The 23,733-nt window shown below is 41.6% G+C and overlaps 1 protein-coding gene across 6 annotated transcripts; it reads right to left on the bottom strand.

Moving 5' to 3' along the window:
- Positions 1-58: 58 nt before the first annotated feature.
- On the bottom strand, positions 59-23,393 carry LOC124124203. 6 transcript variants are annotated; one of them, XM_048388892.1, is made up of 12 exons: positions 23,296-23,393; positions 20,455-20,632; positions 17,320-18,986; positions 16,737-16,868; positions 16,320-16,471; positions 15,924-16,041; positions 12,387-13,023; positions 9,269-11,187; positions 8,531-8,974; positions 7,439-8,236; positions 2,202-7,339; positions 59-607 (listed from the first exon to the last, which is right to left on the bottom strand). In XM_048388892.1, exons 2-12 carry the CDS (start codon positions 20,606-20,608, stop codon positions 535-537), a joined length of 11,232 nt encoding a protein of 3,743 aa, XP_048244849.1. In that variant the 5' UTR covers positions 20,609-20,632; positions 23,296-23,393; the 3' UTR covers positions 59-534. The 6 variants fall into 6 exon arrangements, with proteins under 6 accessions (XP_048244849.1, XP_048244846.1, XP_048244847.1 ...); XM_048388889.1 differs by having other exon boundaries at positions 8,531-9,172; XM_048388890.1 differs by having other exon boundaries at positions 8,531-8,949; positions 9,049-11,187.
- Positions 23,394-23,733: the final 340 nt, after the last annotated feature.

Below are 23,733 nucleotides of genomic sequence, written 5' to 3' on the forward strand. Positions count from 1 at the left end.
ATTCTGACTCGATCGCCGAACGACGAGGGTGACGCCATGTTTGTTTATAAACAGTGAAAGTAGTCCCTACTTGACCTTTGATATTTGCATTTCTATCCGCATATGACCCCAATGGATATCGTTTTTATCCATTGGCTTTATCCTGCCGAGAAACCTACCCATTATATGATAAAAAGTTATACTGAGTAGATATCTACAGATATTGGGTACATGACATGATACTTCACATTCGGAACACAAACTACATATGTACCTGTAACATGGACGGAACAAACTGTATTGTACAATTGTATATCTAAACTCAAAGTTACATGTTTCCTCTATACATATATATACATTGAAAATATCAAAGTATCAGGCTGCATATAAGCAGTCACATTTGATGTAAATGGTACACTTATTGCCTGAATAGATCATGTACCAGGAACAACAGAGTTTAGATCAATCAGACTCTCTGCTGGGTTGGTGTCAGCAGACAAGAAAGAAAGAGAGCTGCACATGCATTGTCTTCTCATGAACAGGACAGAATCCGGATTATATTCTTGGTAGCTTGTGTGGGGTGGCCTCAGCTTCCTGGCAGCTTTCCTGTCTTCTTTTTCTTCCACACCTGTGGACAAATGACAACAAATAAGTGGAACTCACAACGACTGATGGTAATGTATGGTTTGTTTCATTGCTTCTTGTTTAATGCAATGCTCAGCAGTATATCAGTTATACAGTGGCAACCTCCAAGCCGATCACAGTATCTTGACAAGACTATCAAGGGATTGATATTATGAGCTACAATCCACACCATTGCGATGACACGCCATCAACCAAGTCACCGAGTCTGACCACCCGATCCATCAAGTCCCCTCTGACCTAGCATTCCCACGGGGCAGTAAGGTATTTGATTCTTTAAGTCTTTCATCCATTCCAACATATATGGGGCGGTCGGGTAGCCTAGTGGTTAAAGCGTTCGCTCGTCACGCCGAAGACCCGGGTTCGATTCCCGACATGGGTACAATGTGTGAATCCCATTTCTGGTGTCCCCCGCCGTGATATTGCTGGAATATTGCTAAAAGCGGCGTAAAATCATACTCACTTACTCACACTCCAACAGATATGAATGGTCAACCAATGCTTATACCACTGTATGCACAGTTTCCTTTTCTCATCATGGTAAACAAGATAAAAGTTGCACACAAACAATGACTGGGCGTGGGATAAGTAGAAACAAGGGCTATAAAATATTGATTCTTGATGGCATGATCTTTAATGATGTTTTCAAAACGAAAGTTTTTTCCATGTCCCCATGGTGATAATGTGCACCATGTCAAAAGATCAAACAAGTCCCATAACTCTGTAAAATATTATTAACTCGCTGAACATATCTCATAATAATGTAGGAAAAATGTCTTCCTTTTGTCCTCAGCGGTTTCTGAGAAAATGTGTCTTGTTTTAGGGTACAGTCTGCTACATGTATGTCCCAATCTCATTCAAATCCGATCTTAGTTCTCGCTACCGCTAAACAAAGATCTGAGGACAAACCATTACAGGTCACGTCAGACCCACTTTGCGCGAACTTTGACCGACCAATGGATTGACCAATCAGAAGGGAGCTTTCTTGTTCTTTACGGCACCAATTTCAAATTGGCGACTACGCTTCGAAACATATTTTGACAAATTTTCTATTACAAATTTGAAACCTGAACAAAAGAACATTCTGGAATGGCTTATAGATGATCTAGATTGTATGGATTCAGTCATTAAAACACGTAAGCATCGTTTTGGAATACCCCCTGTTATGCATTTCGGGGTAGAAATCACATTCCGACTGACACTTTTATAATCTGGTAAGCGACGCTTTGATTAGTCGGATGAAAGGTCGTTCAGACGCAACATGGGATGTCTTCAGATCTTTGTTCAGCGTTAGCGAGAATTAAGGTCTGATTTTAATGAGATTGACTGTGTCCAAACAAATGCATCCTAAACATGTTTACAATATTAATTTGTGATGCCGTGTTTCCCTTAATAGTTTATGCATCCTAGTGTTCATAGCAGTTTCCAAAAACAATTGTCAAACTAATATCCCTGCCCTATTTCTTTGTGGGACATAACATATTGTGAAGAATTCAAGATTTGCGTATTCAAAATTCAAGGTTATGTTTCTGTTATACAAAGAGTCGTTAGATCCCTCGGACACACTCCTGTCTACTTACCTTTTAAGGATGACGTCTTTCACCCCTTGGCTGCTACACACCTCCAGCGGGGATTTCCCATGGACATCTCTGATGTCAAGATCTGCTCCTGCCTCCAACAGTCTCCACACTATACCTTCATAACCTCCTTGACATGCATAGTGTAGCGGTGTACTGTTATTGGCATTCACAGGTGATGGCGAGGCCCCATTCGCTATCAACAACTCCAAAGGACCTTCTTTTCCTTGTTCACATGCCACATGCAGGGGGGTGTCTCCACTGGCAATTCGAGCTTCCAGCAGTGCCCTGGCTTGTATCAGAAGAGCAACACACTCGGCATGTCCTTCATAGCAGGAGATGTGTAAAGGAGTCTGTAGCTGACCCCCACTCTCTGTCTCCATCTGGCCTCTGTCAGTACGACTTGTGCAACTGCCCTCTGGCATGTCTCTAGTTATGTTGCTTCCATGATTAATATTAACATCATACTTGAGTAATACCTTCACTGTGTTGAGGTAGTTGTACTTGCAAGCCACACAAAGACAGTGATTTAGATTGTTGACGTACATTTTCTTCCGTAAGTCACCCTGGTTCTTGTCCTGTAAACACTGAACTTGTATTTGCACCCATGATCTGCGAAGCAATAACTCCAAAATAGACCCATGTTGTCGTTCACAGGCCAGCATAAGTGGGGTCTTTTCCAGTTTGTTTGTTGCTAGGATATCACTCCCCATGTTGAGAAGTGCCTTGACGGCATCAGCATGTCCCTCACCACATGCTATATGAAGAGCAGTATTACCATGAACATTGCACTGTGTGTCCCTTGCTCCCCACTTGGCCTGGAGAACCATGACATCACCTGCACCTGATCTTGCAGCCAGATGCAAAGGTGTTTCTAAACCATTATCTAATGCATTCATATCTGAGCCAGCCTTCAACAAAACTTCAGTGACATCTTTTTGTCCTGCCAGACATGACAAATGAAGTGCTGTTTGTCCCTCGTTGGTTTTAGCCTGGAGATTATGGTCATATTCTAGCAGGAGTTTCACGACATCCACGTGTCCCCTCTCACTAGCTGTATGCAAAGGTGTCATATTGTTAGAATCACTCACACTTGAAGATGATCCTCGTTGCAAAATCAGTTTTGCAATGTTTGTACTTCCACTTGAACATGCATGAAACAATGGTGTCCTTCCTTGCCTATTTCTGGAATCACAGTTGTACCCTCTTCTGATCAAGGTATTTACAAAATCTAAGCTCCCAGTTTCAGCTGCGAAGTGAAGGGGAGTATTACCATATGGATCAACATCAATCTTTTCAGCCATGATCAGTCTTATAAAGTCTTCACCGCCAATCTGTTTGATAAACTGCTGAAGACGCAGCACAGACAGGTCCCTGGTAGGAAAGTGACAGTATGCTATCATCATGTAACAGGTCATGTCATAGTGTTCATGATTGACTGCTTCATGGAGAGGCGTTCTTCCTTCATAATTCTTTGCAGTGATCGCTGCATCTGAGTTGTTTATGAGCATTAACAATGGTAGGTTGCCCTCCTTGCATACAATATGAAGAGGGGTATTACCACCTTTATCAACAGCTAAAATACTAGCTCCAGCTCCTAAGAGTTGTGCAACTATGTCGGCATTTCCACCATAGCATGCAATGTGCAGAGCAGTTTGATCAAAGTTGTTGACTATTTCAACATCAACATGTTTATCCAAAAGAATACACACTTTTTGTAGATTCTGTTCGAATGTTACAATGTGAAGTGGAACATTTCCATTTTTGTCACGCAGCGATAAAACCTGGGCTAAAACGTCTCTGTTCAGAATTGCATCCATCATAGCTTTAAGACAAGGCGATGACCCACGGCAAGCCACATGGACTGGTGCATCTCCATGAGTATCCACCACAAGCAACCAGGCTCCAGCTTTTATCAGTGGCTGAACTATCTCTTCTGATTCTTCAATGCAGGCAATATGAAGAGCAGAATTTCCATCACTGTCTTTTTCAGCAAACATAACCTCAGAGTTTGAAAGTAACTGTATTTTGTTGTCCCGGCAAATATGATGGAGAGATGTCATACTTATTCTTGGACGACTTTTTGATATTTCACACCAGAGGTCATACAAGCATGTCACTCCATAGTGCTTACTAACTATAGCAAGGTCAAGTGGACTCATAGCTCTCATGTTCTTTTCATTGATACTAAGTCCCTTCTTGATCAGCCCCTTAGCCATTTCAAAGTGTCCATGTGCACATGCTGCATGGAGAGCTGTATCTCCCCCTTTGTCCTTAGCCTGGACATGTATTCCTTTTCCAATCAAGTAATCCACTAGTTCAATATTCCCTACTTTGCTTACAACATGAAGCATTGTTCCTCCTTGTTCTGTTGTCTCCAATAAATCAAATCCTAAATCTGAAACTTTCTCTAAAGTGTCTGTTTCACAATCTTCCATTTCACATAATATCTGCAATGCATTCCTTCCAAATTCATCTTTCAGTTTGATATTCAACCCATTATCTGCTAGTACAGGTAGAAGTTCAGAGTGCTTTGCACTGATGGCAGTTGCAACAAGAGAAACCATAGAAGGAGATGACATAGAATTGTCAGGGATAAAATCTATCAACCTCTTCACTATTTCATCATGACCTCTTGAACATGCCCGTTTAAGCAATGACACAATGTTATCGGTTTTATGAAGCATTGTTCCTCCTTGTTCTGTTGTCTCTGATAAATCAAACTCTAAATCTAAAACTGTCTTTAATGTGTCCATATCACAATCTTCCATTTCACATAATATCTGCAATGCATTCCTTCCTAATTCATCTTTCAGTTTGGTATTCAACCCATTATCTGCGAGTACAGGTAGAAGTTCAGAGTGCTTTGCATTGATGACAGTAGAAACCATAGAAGGAGATGACATAGAATTGACAGAGAGAAAATCTGTATACTTCTTCACTAGGTCATGCTTTCTTGAACATGCCCATTCAAGCAATGACACAATGTTATCGGTTTTATCAAGATATTGTTTTGCTTTGTGTAGTAAAATGTTGACAATAGCAAGGTTGCCCCACAGAACGGCATGGTGTAATGGAAGCTTCCCATTGTTATTTTCTTTCATTGGATCAGCTCCACAAGAAAGCAATAATCTCACAACATGTTCGTGACCCCCAACACATGCTTTATGTAATGGAGTATTGCCACGGTATCCTGCTACATTGGCACAAGCTCCATTCTGCAACAGGAGTGCGACACAGCCAATATGCCCTCCTTCACAAGCATATGAAAGTGGTGTGTCACGCTTCTCAGAACATGGTGCAATGTCCGCTGATGACTTTATCAAAGCGTCAGCAATGTTTCTTTGTCCATCTCTACAAGCAAGATGCAGGGGAACCAGTAAATGTTTATCAGGCACATTTACATCCACTTTACTTTTAACCAAAAGTTCAACTATTTTCAAATGACCCTCAGCACATGCAATATGGAGCGGTGTCTGCTTGTCTGTGTCAGTCATATTTACATCAGCTTGCTGTGCTAAAAGAATGTTCATGATGTCTTCATTTCCATTCTCGGCTGATTTATGAAGTGCACACTCCTGGTTCTTATTGCAAGCCAGCACACTTGCTCCTCTTCCACAAAGTATATCTACACTTTCCACATCACCCTTCATACATGCCATATGCAGAATAGTATTTCCATCTGAATCCATCCCATTTATGTCACGTGTCACTGTACAAAGAACTCGGAATAATGTTTTCAGCTTCACTGCATGATAGACAGGTGTGTGTCCATCATTATCAGTAACAAATACCGAAGCCTTGTACTGAAGCAGTGATTTTAAAACTCCTGTACATTTTTCTCTACATGCAATATGAAGAGGTGTTTCTCCATTATTATTTCGACAATGAAGAATATCACGAACACACTTACAATTAAGAAAGCGTTCTTGTTCTTGATCATGATATCCATTGTCTGTTTTCATCCAAATATAATGTAGAGACAGCTGAAGTAATACCTCATGACCAGGCATAGACACAGAGTGTAGAACCGTGTTTCCAATGATATCTTGTTTAGTTATATCTGCACCATGGCTTAACAGCAGTTTGGCAATGTTGACATATCCATAACGACATGCAGTAAATAAAGGTGTTTCCAATCGTTTGTTGGTTTGTGATACATCAATACCTTTGGCAATAAATATCTCAACTAAGCTCCACTCCCCTACTTCACATGCCAAGTGCAGTGATGTGTTGCCATCATCATCACGTGCATTCACATCTACACCGTGGCTAAGTAGCAACTCTACAAGAACAACATTTTTCACTTTGAGTGCTTCAGTCAGACATGTTCCAGAGTGAGTACAGCCACATCTTAGCAGGACATTACAGACTTGTACCAATCCATAATGACATGCTTTTTGTACTAAGTTATCACAGGAATCATGAACATGTGGGATGCTATGCAATATCTGAAACACTGCAATGTGACGATTTTCTATAGCTTTCAACATCAGACTCAACAGGCAATAATTGGAGACCACTCCTGTCATGTATTCAGTAAGCAACTCAACACCACATGCATCACCATTGGCAACGGCTTTCTCCAGTAAAGACGTAATTAGCATGCCTGGGAAAGTTTCCACATCAGATTTATCGCATATGTCTTTCACTATATCTAGATAATCAGAATAGGAACACCACTCATTCAATGTGGGGCAATAGTGTCTAGACAACACTTCTTTCAGCACCACAGATGCAACTTCTCTCTTACCTTCGGTACTCACTTTCTTCAAAATAGAGTGAAAACAACCTAGAGATATGTTTAACCTATCATTAAAAAGTTTGACAATATCAGTATGACCCCCCCTACAGGCCCATAACAGAGGTGTGTAACCAGCAGCAGCAGCAGCAGACACATCAGCTCCTTTCTCTATCAGCAGTTTGACAATGTCAGTATGACCCCCCCTACAGGCCCATGACAGAGGTGTGTCACCATAATCAGCAGCAGCAGATACATCAGCCCCTTTCTCTATCAGCAGTTTGACAGTATCAGTATGACCCTCACTACAGGCACATGACTGAGGTGTGTCACCATAACCAGCAGCAGCAGATACATCAGCCCCTTTCTCTATCAGCAGTTTGACAATATCAGTATGACCCTTACTACAGGCCCATGACAGAGGTGAGACACCATAATCAGCAGCAGCAGACATATAAGCCTCTTCCTCTATCAGCAGTTTGAGAAGGGAAGAACAATCCCCCCTACAGGCACATGACAGAGGTGTGTCACCATAATCAGCAGCAGCAGATACATCAGCTCCTTTCTCTATCAGCAGTTTAACAATGTCAGTATGACACCCCCTACAGGCACATGACAGAGGTGTGTCACCACCACGTCCACCACCAGCAGATACATCAGCTCCTTTCTCTATCAGCAGTTTAACAATGTCAGTATGACCCCCCCTACAGGCACATGACAGAGGTGTGTCACCACCACGTCCACCACCAGCAGATACATCAGCTCCTTTCTCTATCAGCAGTTTAACAATGTCAGTATGACACCCCCAACAGGCCCATGACAGAGGTGTGTCACCACCACGTCCACCACCAGCAGATACATCAGCTCCTTTCTCTATCAGCAGTTTGACAATGTCAGTATGACCCCCCCTACAGGCACATGACAGAGGTGTGTCACCACCACGTCCACCACCAGCAGATACATCAGCTCCTTTCTCTATCAGCAGTTTAACAATGTCAGTATGACCCCCCCTACAGGCACATGACAGAGGTGTGTCACCACCACGTCCACCACCAGCAGACACATCAGCTCCTTTCTCTATCAGCAGTTTAACAATGTCATTATGACCCCCCCTACAGGCACATGACAGAGGTGTGTCACCACCACGTCCACCAGCAGCATACACATCAGCTCCTTTCTCTATCAGCAGTTTGACAATGTCAGTATGACCCCCCCTACAGGCACATGACAGAGGTGTGTCACCATCATCAGCAGCAGCATACACATCAGCCCCTTTCTCTATCAGCAGTTTGACAATGTCAGTATGACCCATCATACAGGCACATGGCAGAGGTGTGTCACCATCATCATCAGCAGCAGACACATCAGCTCCTTTCTCTATCAGCAGTTTGACAATGTCAGTATGACCCTCCCTACAGGCACATGGCAGAGGTGTGTCACCATCATCATCAGCAGCAGACACATCAGCTCCTTTCTCTATCAGCAGTTTGACAATGTCAGTATGACCCCCCCTACAGGCACATAACAGAGGTGTGTCACCACAACCAGCAGCAGACACATCAGCCCCTTTCTCTATCAGCAGTTTGACAATATCAGTATGACCATTCTTACAGGCCCATGACAGAGGTGTGTAACCATCATCATCATCATCATCATCATCATCATAATTAAAGGCAGCAGACACATCAGCCCCTTTCTCTATCAGCAGTTTGACAATGTCAGTATGACCCCCCCTACAGGCACATGACAGAGGTGTGTAACCAGCAGCAGCAGCAGCAGATACATCAGCCCCTTTCTCTATCAACAGTTTGACAATGTCAGTATGACCCCCCCTACAGGCACATAACAGAGGTGTGTCACCACAACCAGCAGCAGACACATCAGCCCCTTTCTCTATCAGCAGTTTGACAATATCAGTATGACCATTCTTACAGGCCCATGACAGAGGTGTGTAACCATCATCATCATCATCATCATCATCATAATTAAAGGCAGCAGACACATCAGCCCCTTTCTCTATCAGCAGTTTGACAATGTCAGTATGACCCATCATACAGGCACATGGCAGAGGTGTGTCACCATCATCATCAGCAGCAGACACATCAGCTCCTTTCTCTATCAGCAGTTTGACAATGTCAGTATGACCCTCCCTACAGGCACATGGCAGAGGTGTGTCACCATCATCATCAGCAGCAGACACATCAGCTCCTTTCTCTATCAGCAGTTTGACAATGTCAGTATGACCCCCCCTACAGGCACATAACAGAGGTGTGTCACCACAACCAGCAGCAGACACATCAGCCCCTTTCTCTATCAGCAGTTTGACAATATCAGTATGACCATTCTTACAGGCCCATGACAGAGGTGTGTAACCATCATCATCATCATCATCATCATCATCATAATTAAAGGCAGCAGACACATCAGCCCCTTTCTCTATCAGCAGTTTGACAATGTCAGTATGACCCCCCCTACAGGCACATGACAGAGGTGTGTAACCAGCAGCAGCAGCAGCAGATACATCAGCCCCTTTCTCTATCAACAGTTTGACAATGTCAGTATGACCCCCCCTACAGGCACATAACAGAGGTGTGTCACCACAACCAGCAGCAGACACATCAGCCCCTTTCTCTATCAGCAGTTTGACAATATCTGTATGACCCTCCTTAGAGGCTGAATTAAATATTTGTGTATTGATATTATTGTTTGTTCCTGACCTGAGCAAGGCACTGACAATGTTTGTACGGTTATTTCCCACAGCCATTTCAAGAGGTGTGTTTCTGTCAGCACAAACTGATCTACCAGCATCATGTTGCAGCAGTATGTTCACAATCTCTGGGTATCCATTCTTGCATGCTGTATGTAAAGGAGTTTTGTAACCATCACACGGCAATGGATAGGATATTCTATTAAGCAGCAACTGTAAAACACTGGAATAACCATTGCTACATACAACATCTATTGGCGAACAGTTGTTAAAATTTAGCATTGTGAGATCGGCATTTCTATTAAGTAGAATATCCACAACATCTGCCCTTCCCTCTTGGCAGGCTAGATGGACAGGTGTGTTTCCATTTTTATTCCGGGAACAGATTTTACACACATTTGCTAGTATCAAAACAATACCTCCATGGCCTGCTTCACAAGCTAAGTGTAGGGGAGTGTTTAATTTGCAGTCGACAAGATTGAGATCAGCATTGCTTTCCATCAGACACTTCAGTACTCCTGTATGTCCTCTCTGTGCTGCTACGGCAGCTGGTGTGGATCGCGCAGCAACTTGTCCTGCCTCATCACCCTGAGGTTGCAGCTGGAGATTCACATCATATCCATACTGGAGGAGCAGCTGAACAATATCTGTGTGTCCGTAGTAGGAGGCGAGATGCAGTGGCGGAAGATGGTGAGATGGGAGAGACTCTGGTTGCCCCTGACAACTGTCAATACCATGGACTACTTGTAACCTGGGTGTCGAGGACAGCAGTCCATCCAGTTCCATGTCCTCTAGGAGCAGTTGCAGTATTTCTGAATTGCCACTCACACAACAAGGTATGACACATTCTTTCCTCTCCTCCTCTGGTATGTAGCTCGACAGCACTTTGTATAATTCAGCATTTTTTCCAAAACACATCCAGCTTAAGAAGTTACCACCATGAATTTTATCACATATCTTAAAAAGTTCTTTCACATTTCCTGTGGCAGTACACATTCTAATCAGCATTGAGGCAAAAGTATGCTTTCCACAGGCTTGATGAGTCAAAGTAAAAGCAAAGTTGCGTTTTTCTATCTCCCCTACGAAGCGTAGCCCCAAATCCTTCTGTCTGTTCTTATCTAGGTAAAGGGTGAGTCCTTTACCATTGCTCAAAGAATCCCTGCTACCCTGCACCTTAACATGTCTGTAGATAAACAGGAGATCTACATCATTGATGTATTCAACTGCAGTAGTCATGAGGATTTCTTCTATATGAGATTGTGTTTGTTCATGCCTGAGCTGTACTACTGAACCCTGAGGTCTGAGTAAGGATCCACTCAGGCTATACAAGCACTGTCTGAACTGCTCCCCACTCATTTCATCTGTCCTGGTCAACTGACATGCCCACTTCATGTGCATCTGTAGAGAACAGTCTTCAGCTGGACCATCCAAGTCTGACAACATCAGTTTTCCTTTCTCCAAACAAAGTAGTGTTAGAGCTGTAAAGTTTGACTTCTGATTTTCAAATAATGCCTCACACTGTGACTGTAGTGGAACATGGTCTGCAAAACACAATTGTGAAACTTGACATTTATCTTCTTATACATGCCATGACACTACCAGGAATGTTTGGGGTTAAATATTAAATTTGGGGTCCAACTCTCAGCAGTTGGTTGGTTGGTTGGTTGGTTTGTTGTTTAACGCCGCACTCAGCAATATTCCAGCTATATGACAGCGGTCTGTAAATAATCGAGTCTGGACCAGACAATCCAGTGATTAATATCATGAGCATCGATCCACGCAATTTGGATCGATGACATGTATCAACCAAGTCAGCGAGCCTGACCACCCGATCCCGTAAGTCGCCTTTTACGACAAGCATAGTCAACTTTTACGGCAAGCATGGGTTGCTGAAGACCTATGTTCTATCCCGGTTCTTCACGGGTCTCTCAGCAGTTAATTGCTGGGGTCGCAATTTATTTTTTAAATGGAGGTCCCAGAGAAATGTTAGAATTTGAATACATTGAGGATATATATATATATTCTTTTCAAAGAACATGTACTTCTCATTGAGTGACTTGACAAAGTCAATGTTTTCATGACAGGTGGAGCCTTATTATTTGCTTGGTTTTTGTTTTATTTTATTAAATACGTAATATCATATACAAGTTTTACAAGATCATGAAGCATTTGACTGTCGTGAATTTATTTTATGACAATGTCTGAAAATTAATCTTTAGTGGTAACAAATTATGAAATAGCATCTTTTTTCTAAACATGCATACACAATTTCTACATCCCAGTGTATACACTCTGTATTTTTTTCTGCATCCATTTTACATTTGTATGCGTACAGGATGCAGGACTTCACGTCCAGTAGATGCGGTAAATACTTCTAAGTAGACACAAGAAGGGTACTAATGGTAGTGCAGTATATGCTCACTGCTTCCCAAACACCTTGTGTCTTCACTGTAATAACAACTGTAACATCATTGCTTTTCTGAGTGTACCAGACCTGTGATTAACCCATTAAAACATCACCAGTCAATGCCCTAGAAAATGAACCATGTGTCCTGGTCATGATGGCAAGTGTAAAAGTGAAGTAAGTTAGCGACTTATTACACCATTATTCGTTTATACCATTCTGACCATTATCACATAAAATATTGTCATTTCAAAAGATCTAACATTGAGATATTATCTATTAAATATTGAAAAACTAGTTTGCTCACTAAAAACACTTCACTCAAAGATAACTCACCAAGTGGGTGTTCGCAAGACATGGTTGAATCATCAACGTAAGTTCCCAATTCCATGGGCCCTGACTGATCCTGTGCATTATTGTCTGCTGTTACGACCTTCATATCTTCCTCTCCTGCCTCAGTTTCATCAACACTTTGGATACTACTGTCAACACTCACGTTCCTGTCTTCAGTTTTCCCTACCTTGTCAAGTCCAGTGGCATCTAAAGGAGCATGATCAAGTTCACCCACTGAAGGATCTACATTCTGACCTCTAGATAATGAAACACATGGCATTTCTTCTGAAGATTTCACATTTTCATCTTCATTCATTTCACAATCCATGATAGGAGGCTCCCTGCCTGACACATCAGTCGATGTCTGTGCTTGGTCCTCTGCCTGGGAGACTCCCATCAGCATCTCAGGTGGCTCCCTGCCTGACACATCAGTCGATGTCTGTGCTTGGTCCTCTGCCTGGGAGACTCCCATCAGCATCTCAGGGTCTGCGTTCTCACCTGCAGCCCCAGCAGGGGCCTCCACCGCGCGTGTCGTCTCCGCAGCTAACATCAGTCTCTGTTTCACATACTGTCGGTACCCCGCCACATGGCAGTTCCTCATCACGCCTGGCGCCACTCCTGCAGCAAGAGCCTCTGCCGCCTGAAACATGTTCACAGAATCACAAATCAGGAACATAACCATGTTGGTGGGTTAACCATTTCTATTTCCTATTTAGTATAATATACCATTTGTCATAATATACTCCCCTCAAAATGATAGTGTGTATTGTGTAAAAGGATATTTATTCCTCCTCAAGATTTCCAGTTGGCGTAATGTCTAAGGTAAAAACGTCCATTGGAAGACAGAACTTACTGCCCCGGATCAACGCTAATCATCTTAATAGCACGGATATCTTATAGCTTTGACAGATACTAGTTTTGCAGGACAGAATTAATGAAGAGAAGCAGTAGAAAGTGACAGTTTTCACAGTGATAAAGGGAGATATTCAGGGTTATACAATCGTCTTTTTGCCAGGTCTGCTAGTCACCCTTCATCTGTTTATACCACAGTTTTTTGTTTAATTAGATTTTATTGATTTTCCTTATGCTCATACAATTATATGTGTAGTTGCAAAACTCATTTGACAGACCTGTGAGGATCCAGGGGTAGAATAGGTCTTCAGCAATCCATGCTTGCCGTAAGAGGGGACTATGCTTGTCGTAAGAGGCGACTAATGGTATCGGGTGGTCAGGCTCGCTGACTTGGTTGATGCATGTCATCGTATCCCAATTGCGTGGATTGATGCTCATGATGTCGATCACTGGATAATCTGGTCCAGACTCAATTATTTACAGACCACTGTTATATAGCTGGAATATTGCTGAGTGTGGCGTTAAACAACAAACAAATAAACAAACAAACCTCGTTTGACATATCACTTATTGACAATGTCATATAAATTTTGTACTTGCAGATTTTGTCATACAAATTTTGTACATGCACATTTTTTGTCATATAAATTTTGTACATGCACATTTTTTGTCATATAAATTTTGTACATGCACATTTTTTGTCATATAAATTTTGTACATGCAAATTTTTTGTCATATAAATTTTGTACATGCACATTTTTTGTCATATAAATTTTGTACATGCACATTTTTGGTCATATATATTTTGTACATACACATTTTTTTCACACAATATGACGAAACTAAACATCTTGTATTTGTGTGCAACTGAATTGTTGATGACAACAACAACAACACTAAGAATAAGTATAAGAATAATATACTCATTAAAAAGTTAAATGACTAAAAATGTTTGTGGATAATTTATATAGTAATGCTAATTTGAAGTCTCAAGTCATGAAGTGATGAAATAACAAACTGACTTTTTTCAATATGTTCAAGGGTTGTTGTGATTTGGTGCTGCTCATCTTTCTACTGTAAAATTACCTTTTCTACCAGTCTGGGGAATTTGTAGGTGTACGCATCAGTTTATTGTTTTCATAAGTTTTATATGTTCAATTTGTTAAATTATTGCTAAACATTTAAAGAAATTGGAGTATATTGTCCTGACAAACATAGTAGTGAGTATAGTGAGTATATGGTCCCCATTGACTTAGTGAGTATATTGACCCCACTGACATGGTGAGTATATTGTCCCCTCTGACATAGTGAGTATATTGTCCCCACTGACATAGTGAGTATATTGTCCCCTCTGACATAGTGAGTATATTGTCCCAACAGACATGGTGAGTATATTGTCCCCACTGACATGGCGAGTATATTGTCCCCACTGACGTGGCGAGTATATTGTCCCCACTGACGTGGCGAGTATATTGTCCCCACTGACGTGGCGAGTATATTGTCCCCACTGACATTGTGAGTATATTGTCCCCAATGACATGGTGAGTATATTGTCCCCACTGACATAGTGAGTAAAATGTCCCCACTGACATTGTGAGTATATTGTCCCCACTGACATTGTGAGTATATTGTCCCAAATGACATAGTGAGTATATTGTCCCCACTGACATAGTGAGTAAAATGTCCCAACGGACATGGTGAGTATATTGTCCCCACTGACATAGTGAGTATATTGTCCCCACTGACATGGTGAGTATATTGTCCCCACTGACATAGTGAGTATATTGTCCCCACTGACATGGTGAGTATATTGTCCCCACTGACATAGTGAGTATATTGTCCCCACTGACATTGTGAGTAAAATGTCCCAACGGACATGGTGAGTATATTGTCCCCACTGATGTGGCGAGTATATTGTCCCCACTGACATTGTGAGTAAAATGTCCCAACGGACATGGTGAGTATAATGTCCCCACTGACATATTGAGTATATTGTCCCATCTGACATGGTGAGTATATTGTCCCCACTGACATGGTGAGTATATTGTCCCCAATGACATATATAGTGAGTATATTGTCCCCACTGACATATATAGTGAGTATATTGTCCCCACTGACATGGTGAGTATGTTGTCCCCACTGACATGGTGAGTATTTTGTCCTCACTGACATAGTGAATATATTGTCCCCAATGGTATGGTGAGTATATTGTCCCAATTGACATGGTGAGTATATTGCCCCCACTGGTATGGTGAGTATATTGTCCCCATTGACATGGTGAGTATATTGTCCTCACTGACATAGTGAGTATATTGTCCCCACTGACATGGTGAATATATTGTCCCCACTGACATAGTGAGTATATTGTCCCAACTGACATAATGTGTATATTGTCCCCACTGACATGGTGAGTATATTGTCCCAACGGACATGGTGAGTATATTGTCCCCACTGACATAGTGAGTATATTGTCCCCACTGACATGGTGAGTATATTGTCCTCACTGACATAGTGAGTATATTGTCCCCACTGACATGGTGAGTATATTGTCCTCACTGACATAGTGAGTATATTGTCCCCACTGATATGGTGAGTATATTGTCACCACTGACATAGTGAGTATATTGTCCCCACTGACATGGTGAGTATATTGTCCCCACTGAGGTAGAGAGTATATGATCTTGTCACCATGAGAACGAACACTCCACAGCTGCTGCCATCAGTCTGTGGGAATACTGGGCGCTGCACCAGCTTCCACGACCTGAGTTCTTCTTCTACCGCCTGACTCCGGTACTCCATATACTTCCTACGTGAAGAGCAAAAGTAAATGTTATCACTCACATTCAATATGCCTGTGAAATTATAATGAATGCAAGTACAATGTTCAAAATACTAGGGTACCAGACACTTCTCACTTTTATCATCCACATTCATTTTCTTGAAAATGTACCATGAATACAAGAATGACGTTTAAAAGAAGTTACATGTACCACACTTCTCATCTGAGTGACCATATCATCATTAGGAGACTGAAACTGTGCACAGTGTCTGACCAACAGGATTGTTATGAATGTGTCAACTTACATCCAGTGCTGAGTAACTTCCGTTTCTAGATCCTTTGAAGGCTTAGAATTAATGACACACACTGTTCTATCCAGTACATTGGCTACCAACAAGACCCAGTGACTGTTTATACAGATGGGCATCAGCACCAGGTCGCACTTCCTGAGCTGAATCTGTAACGCAGTTGTTTAAGTGTATGTGGAAAGAAAATAATAATGATGATGATCATTACAAGTGTGTCAGTTAAATGGGAGGGATAAAGGCTTAAAATGATAGAAGTCTCTGACATTTAACAGTTTCGTGACCTTTTCCTTTATGGAATTGAAGTGTAGTTGTATTTAACTGGGCATGAGATGGACTACCATAGTTGATGTTTCTTAGTACTTTTTAAGATATTCAGATTTCATATTCTTTTCACCCATCTTTGAGTCTCTATACCTTTTCCTGCAACCACTCAGAGTAGTGTTGCCTTTCCCAGAGTTTATAGTGGAAACATTCCATTATCCTGACATCCCGTGTCCTGGCATCACTGTGTTGCTTCTGGACGAGGTACAGATACGCATGGATGACCTGCAACACCAAACACAAGTCTTTGTGAAAAAAACTTAATTGAGTCCAAATATACAACATGCTGAACAACATAAACTGATACTGAAAAGTTGTTCATAGCAGAAATATACTCTCATGCACCAACTCATTCACATTGAAATAGTCTTAGGACTTCAAATGTGAACACTGCCAAAACACTACCATCATTAAAACCTAATATCGAGAGCTGTTCGTATAATCACGAGTGGGTTATAACTGTTTGTATTGCTAGGACACCCCAGGAAATGGATTTGTACAAGAAAACTGACTTCTTAAAATCCGCTGATAAGGCAGCTGATTCCAAGGTTTGCAATCTTCATTTCATCAAAACATTTCATCAAAACAGTCACTCTAACCACCCGCAAACGTGAATGATGAAACGTGAGATCCAGTACCTGTGTGATTATTTGTATCCACAGGCCATCATACTCACACTATCATCAAGCCAGGATGTGCCCTCTAATCTCAGGATGTCACGTCCAGAGATTGTGTAGTTACCAATCCGGTACCGAGCATCAGGATTAACGTCTGTAGCTCTCTTTTCAATCCATGTCCTAAGCAGATGACATGGATAAACCTTCAAGGTCTCCAGAAATGCTAAACAATCAGATTTGGTTTCATAGGCGCCAACAACAACTGCTGCCAGCGCTTCAATCAGTGAAACATTATTTAGGGTGTCTCTTCCTGGGGAATCTGATTTGAGTATTAACTGTCGTGCCCCTTGAAAGACTCTCGCCCACAGCCTGGATACTTGTGCAATGAGAGAAACAGCTGTTTCTGGTAGGGGTGTTTTGTCTTGTGAGGTTGACTTGCCAATGTATATTACAGGTAAAGTTTGAGAACATGCAGATTCTGAGCTTGACAAAGAGGTTAACTCCTTGTTTTCAAACTCCACTTCCGTCTTCAAGGTTTCTTTCATCAGTGCAATGACATCAGTCAGCTGCCCAGTGTTTTGAGTTTCAAAGAAGCACTCCATGGAGCCATGTGTGGTTTCAGCTACAGAACTGACTTTTAGTGGTTGAAGAGTATCACCGTTAGAACCACTGGCATGCACATCTACGTCCATCACACCTGTTTCAGCAATGTTATCAAGTGTTTGTCTTTCAACAGAATCTGTGACACCATCACATTCCACTGTACCGGATGAGGATACGCCGCCATCTTGAATGATCAGACAAATATTCTGTGGTGCTTCCATTTCAACCACATTACTAAGGTTTGGCACATCAATGTTTACATTATTCGCTGGTAAAACACAGTCAGCGTTTTCAATTTCCATCACCGAAGTTGTTGCTGGATCCTGAGACGACTGTTGAGTGCTGCCAGAGTACACATGGCCTGTGTTTGACTGTGCAGACTGCATAGAGCTACATGTTTGACTCTCAGTCCCTGAAACATTTCCCTCATTGATGCACATCCTATCATCACAACTATCCACTCTGTTAGGTTGCCCTGCCATGTTTTCTTGGTAAATTGTTTCACACAGTTCGGCAAGTTCATTTAATCTGGATTGTGGAGACATGACATCTGTTGCCGGAGGAATGTCACCTTCAGTGCCATGGTTTGAAGAAACTAGATGTTCCTGAGTGAGATTATTTGAAGCGGCAGTAGGGTTGTCTTGTTCCACCTCTTGACAAACTCTCTTCTTCTTCTTCTTTCTCCTTTTTTCCTTAACTTTCTTGGGTCTCCCCTTCTCCCGACACCTGGTGTTGCTGATCTGGGACAATGATCGAGGTGTCTTTACCTTAGAAACAGCAGACGTCTGTGCCTGATCTTGCAGGTGTTGTAGAATGTCTCTTGGTTTGATGGTGATGTCCTTTATAGCCTGGATGACCGAAGGACAGAGACGTGTATATAAATTGGAGGCATCCTTTGAATTACCATGAGGAAGATCCACAGCAACACTTTCATTTCCGAGATATTGAAACAGGACCAGGTTATTGTGGTCTCGCATCAAAACGTAAGCATGTTTCCTGAATCGTTTGTCCTTGCCTCGATTGGTTCTCAGTACGAAGAAGTTTTTGTAAAATTTAGGATCAGCTCTGGGTTGCTTACGTATGCCATCATGTTGAAAGTGATACTGATCACATCTCCAGTCATCTGGAAAGGAGAAAATAGATCATAAAAGTATGCCAAATGTGCAAATTAACACTTGCAACACTGTCATGAACCACAACCACTCTGTCTAATATTACATAATGTCAGGATGTGTGAAATACTGTGTTTTATTGGGGTACTTCAGTTATATCTTTTATGTCTGTCTATTGCTGGTGTGTCAAAAATCATAGCCACAGAGTCAAATCGTTAAAGGTACAGCTTCATATATCAAAGAAAAGGTAAATCCCAAACAACGTTTCATAAAAGTGAATGAAAGTAGAGAAGCAACTATCTATAAACCATGGCGTCACTGATGCAAATAGATACGTAAATATGCACGTTTTTAACAATTTGCAAAATAAACAGTGCACCAAAGACGTATATGTACGTCTTTGAGTACACCAACATATAGTTTTCTTGAAATAAATGTTGTTTAAAATATACAAAATTAAATGCTAAATGTTAGATTACTTATACGAAACAGTTCACATGCATGGTGACTGGCTTCCCTGACATGCCTCGAGAGTAAGGTGTGATTTTCGTACTTAGTGTGTGCACATTAAAATGTACACTAAAAACATCTTTATTTCTTGGACAAATCTAAAAAAACTGAGAAATACTTATCTAAGTAAAAGCTTAATTTCTCAATACAGATACAGTGAACAACCTTACAGGTAGATTTTTATTGCAGAAACAATGCGACGTTAATTTTAAGCAACATCACGTAAGGATTCGATAATGTGTGTGTGTGGGGGGGGTATAAGAAGTGAGAATCCTTGACAACTAATTTGAAAGTACTTCCGTGGTATCTGATTCGTTAAGCTTTATATATATATATATATATTGCGTTTATTGTTCCATAATCCGAAAAACATAGCCCCACGCCCACTAACAGCTTGACTGCTGTTTCCTGGTAAGCAGAAATTCCTGAAAGCAGAAACAGTAACATTTTGTACAGCCTTTTCACAATTGTCAGTAAAATGCACAAGCTTTGAAAACTTTTACCTGTATTTACTATAATGATGACTCCCAGAATACTATCCGACCTTGGCAATTCTATGTACAGTGGGGTTCAGTTTGGTATTCTCACAATGTTTACGTGGATTATCTGCACCTTTTCTCCCAATACTGATTGTCATAATCTCTCTCACTTTTGGGTGCGATCCGCCAGCTTTTGCGTTCATCTGCGTTGCCCAGCCACATCTTACCTGACACTTAATTCTCTCCAAAAAATAACGCCGTCCAATTTACGTCATCAAGTTGTGGTCGCATGTTCCAGAAATGATGTCATGATAGAACATTGTTTTATCGTGAAACGAACAACGCTTCGTTTATCTTTGTTCTTTGCAATTTATCGCATATATACGTATCTTAAATATCTCCATAGAGGTAAACATTATTGAAGTCAATGTTTAATTATATGCACCAACATGTTTGAAAGCGATTCAGTCACGGCAAGTTGTATTTTTACCTTTCCTGCTGTCATCCTTGTAGTGGAAAAGAAACACCTCCCCCGCCCTGGGCTTGACGGGAGGTTCTCGGATCACCCTCGACCAGTCGGGGTGGTGGAGTATGTCCAACACCTCGCGAGAGGTGAAGGACGTCACGCTGTTCTGGTATGGCATCGTGCCCCGGGTTCATAGTTTGTTCTGTTAAAAACACGAAAAAAAGGCAAAAAGGTATATTAAATTATCTTGAAAAACAAAAGTGGTATGGAGAAAATCGCTACACGGCCGACTCTTTCCAAGGTTTAGATTTCGGGTAAGAATGTAGGTCTCCAGCAACCAATGCTGGTCGCAACTTGCGACTAAATAAATGGAGAGGTCAGGTGACCTGTTTGATGGATGTCACAGTGCATTTCATGATGTCAAACGCCGGACTGTCTGGTCCACACAACCCAGAGTCCGATTTGAATATCGATATTGCGTTAAAGTAACAAATTAAAAAGCTCATACATTTGTAAGACAAACGATTCTTTGATGACATCACATACATCACGCGGAACTTCGACACAGAGTGTCGTGCGAAAAGCCGGTGGTTCGATGCCCGGCCACGTCACACCAAGAGACGTTGAAAGATGACACTTGTTATCCCAGCCTGGTGCTTAGCATTAAGGGATACAAGGACAGGTGGACTCAGAGTCAGTATACTGTGTCGGAGGAGGGTATCCATGTTAAAACTGCAGTATGTCCACACACACACACACACACACACACACACACAAACACACACACACATGAGCTCACACGTCGCTATAGAAGTGCACTCATCTTAAGTGCGATGTATAACCCCATTGAACCTCATCGTCTACTTGTCATATAAACAAATAATTGCTGTGAATGCCGCCAACAACGTCCTGGTTGTATAATTTTGGCCTGAAAATGGAATTGAAAGAAGTTAATATCCTGATCCTGCTGCTTCACCTTTCACGTGACTGGTGACCCGTGAAGATCCGGGGTAGAATAGGTCTTCAGCAACTCATGTTTGCCCTAAAAGGCGACTATGCTTGTCATCAGAGGCGACTAACGGGATCGGGTGGTCAGGCTCCCTAACTTGGTTGATGCATGTTATCGATCCTAATTGCCTGGATGGATGCTCATGATATCAATCACTGGATTGTCTGGTCCACTCTCGGTTATTCACAGATCATCGTCATGTAGCGGGAATACTGCTGAATGCGGCGTTAAACAACAAACCAATCAACCAAATCATGTGACTGGTAAACAAAAAACTGGGAAGGAACTAACGTCTAACTAATTGTTATGTTTGATCCATTTACATATTTTCCCCGGTCCCCCGTGGACAGTTCGACAATGGCATAGGTACCCTACTTCCTCGACACTCTTTACCCCAGGCGTTTAATCGATACCCAGCAGGGCTCCAGATAAAGATAAAAGGCCGTATCGGCGTATGTACGGATGAAAATATGCAAGATGCATAGAAAAATTATCAGATACGTATCACAACACACATGCATGCACAACGAAAAAAGTTTTATTTATTGTTTACTGACCTGTTTACACAAGAGTAGCAAATTCCCAGCATTTAATTGAGGAATTACGGCATCCACAAAATACCTACGCAAAACATCTGTGCCAAAGTATATCATAATCTGTTTGTTTGTTGTTTAACGCCGCACTCGGCGATCTGTAAATAACTGAGTCTGGGCCAAATAATCAAGTGATTGGCATCATGAGATCGATCTAAGCATTTAGGATAGGATGATATGCATGAAACCAAGGCAGCGAGCCTGATCATGACCAACCGATCCTGAAGTAATACCATGAGTTATGTTACATGGTAGAAGTTGCCATGTTGTTTACAGGAACACGAAATGAGATTGGCATGGTGATGTCAGCTGAGAAATAGAGAATCTCATCCGTATGTGTTTTTTTATTAAATAGATCAACACGAGTTGAGGCTTGCCGAGGATTTTTTTCACTTGTATCAACGGGTGTTGATCTATTTGATATCAAAAGACACAATATAGATATCGCTTGATCTCACCCAAGCGATATCCCCTGTGGGAGCCAGTTTTTTATGATAAATAGTGGTATAGAGTAATGAGAATGTATAACCGCATGGTCAAATTCATTGAGATTTGTTACATTTTACGGATTTCCATTAAATCTTTTATATTTATATTTATGTATTTGTTTATTTCTTTGTTTGTTTATTGTTGCCACAAATATCTTTCGTTATATATGTTACGGCGGCCTTAAATTAACGAGTCTTGGCCAGACAAACCTGTAGTTAATATTATAAGCAAAACCATACACCGCCGGGTTATATTATGACATATACAGTCAACCAAGTTTGTTTACCCGAACCATTTTAATTAAGTTAATGAATGCTTGAAATGGATACAGTTTCACAATGGACCTTACCTGTCACTGCAGTCTCTTTATCCACAGCGAAGAACACAACCAATAGCTAACAATACAAACAAGTCATGGAAATTCCATGTGCTAAAAATACCCATTGAACGCGCGCTTGGAAATTCCCATCTATAAATAGGACCCCGTCATGACTTTGTGCAGTTGCAAAATGGCAAAATGGCTATGCTTAAGATAAAGTAGATACGCATCGATAACCATTGAGTAAGTAGAGAAGTAGGACACCTGTTGCGTGACTTTGTCACTGTCTCTGTCAAAATAGTGTCAATAGACTCGATACGTGGAATATGGTCAAGGGCGTAATTCAGTAGAGCGATACTTAGACTACCGTTGACCTAACGCCCATACTGAAACATAAACTTTCGACAGTCGTGGCTCTAACGTCACTCTGTGGAAGGATACCAGGAGTCACATACCTTTACATCCTGGAGTAGTCCGGAGCTCACCTGCACAGGTGCGCAACAATCCACTTTGTGTGCTCGTTGCGAGCTTAACGCGTTTCTATAAGGCCACTGAAACGATCACGTGACTAGAGTCGCCAATCCATTTGCGTAGACTGCTCATTGATCTGATATGACGTAGGATTCGAACAAAAACATGCTGCACGTTGACACCAAATGAAATCATAGCTCCCGGTCCGTGCTTTGTAATCCGCAAATTGTAAAACTGAAATATCTCAATATCGCCTCCTAACTCGCATGACTTTTATAGAACGTGAATATAGCCGATTTTAGTGACTCGGACAACCACGGACACTTAATACAACTAGGACAACACATGCTATGGCATCGTTCGATGTCCAGTAGACAATGCGGTGTCTACATAATGACAACTGTCTTATGGCTATAGTATGG

This window comes from Haliotis rufescens, unplaced genomic scaffold (genome assembly GCF_023055435.1).
Source record: "Haliotis rufescens isolate VD_foot unplaced genomic scaffold, xgHalRufe1.0.p SCAF_8, whole genome shotgun sequence".
Lineage (NCBI taxonomy): Eukaryota > Metazoa > Mollusca > Gastropoda > Lepetellida > Haliotidae > Haliotis > Haliotis rufescens.

Excerpts from the sequence above, each read along its gene's own strand:
- LOC124124203 (XM_048388888.1), bottom strand. The coding sequence starts at position 20,608 with ATGCCATACCAGAACAGCGTGACGTCCTTCACCTCTCGCGAGGTGTTG. Across the intron at positions 18,987-20,454 it reads CAAGGATGACAGCAGGAAAG|ATGACTGGAGATGTGATCAG; the intron begins GTAAAAATACAA and ends TCTCCTTTCCAG. Across the intron at positions 16,042-16,319 it reads GAAGTTACTCAGCACTGGAT|GAAGTATATGGAGTACCGGA; the intron begins GTAAGTTGACAC and ends CTCTTCACGTAG.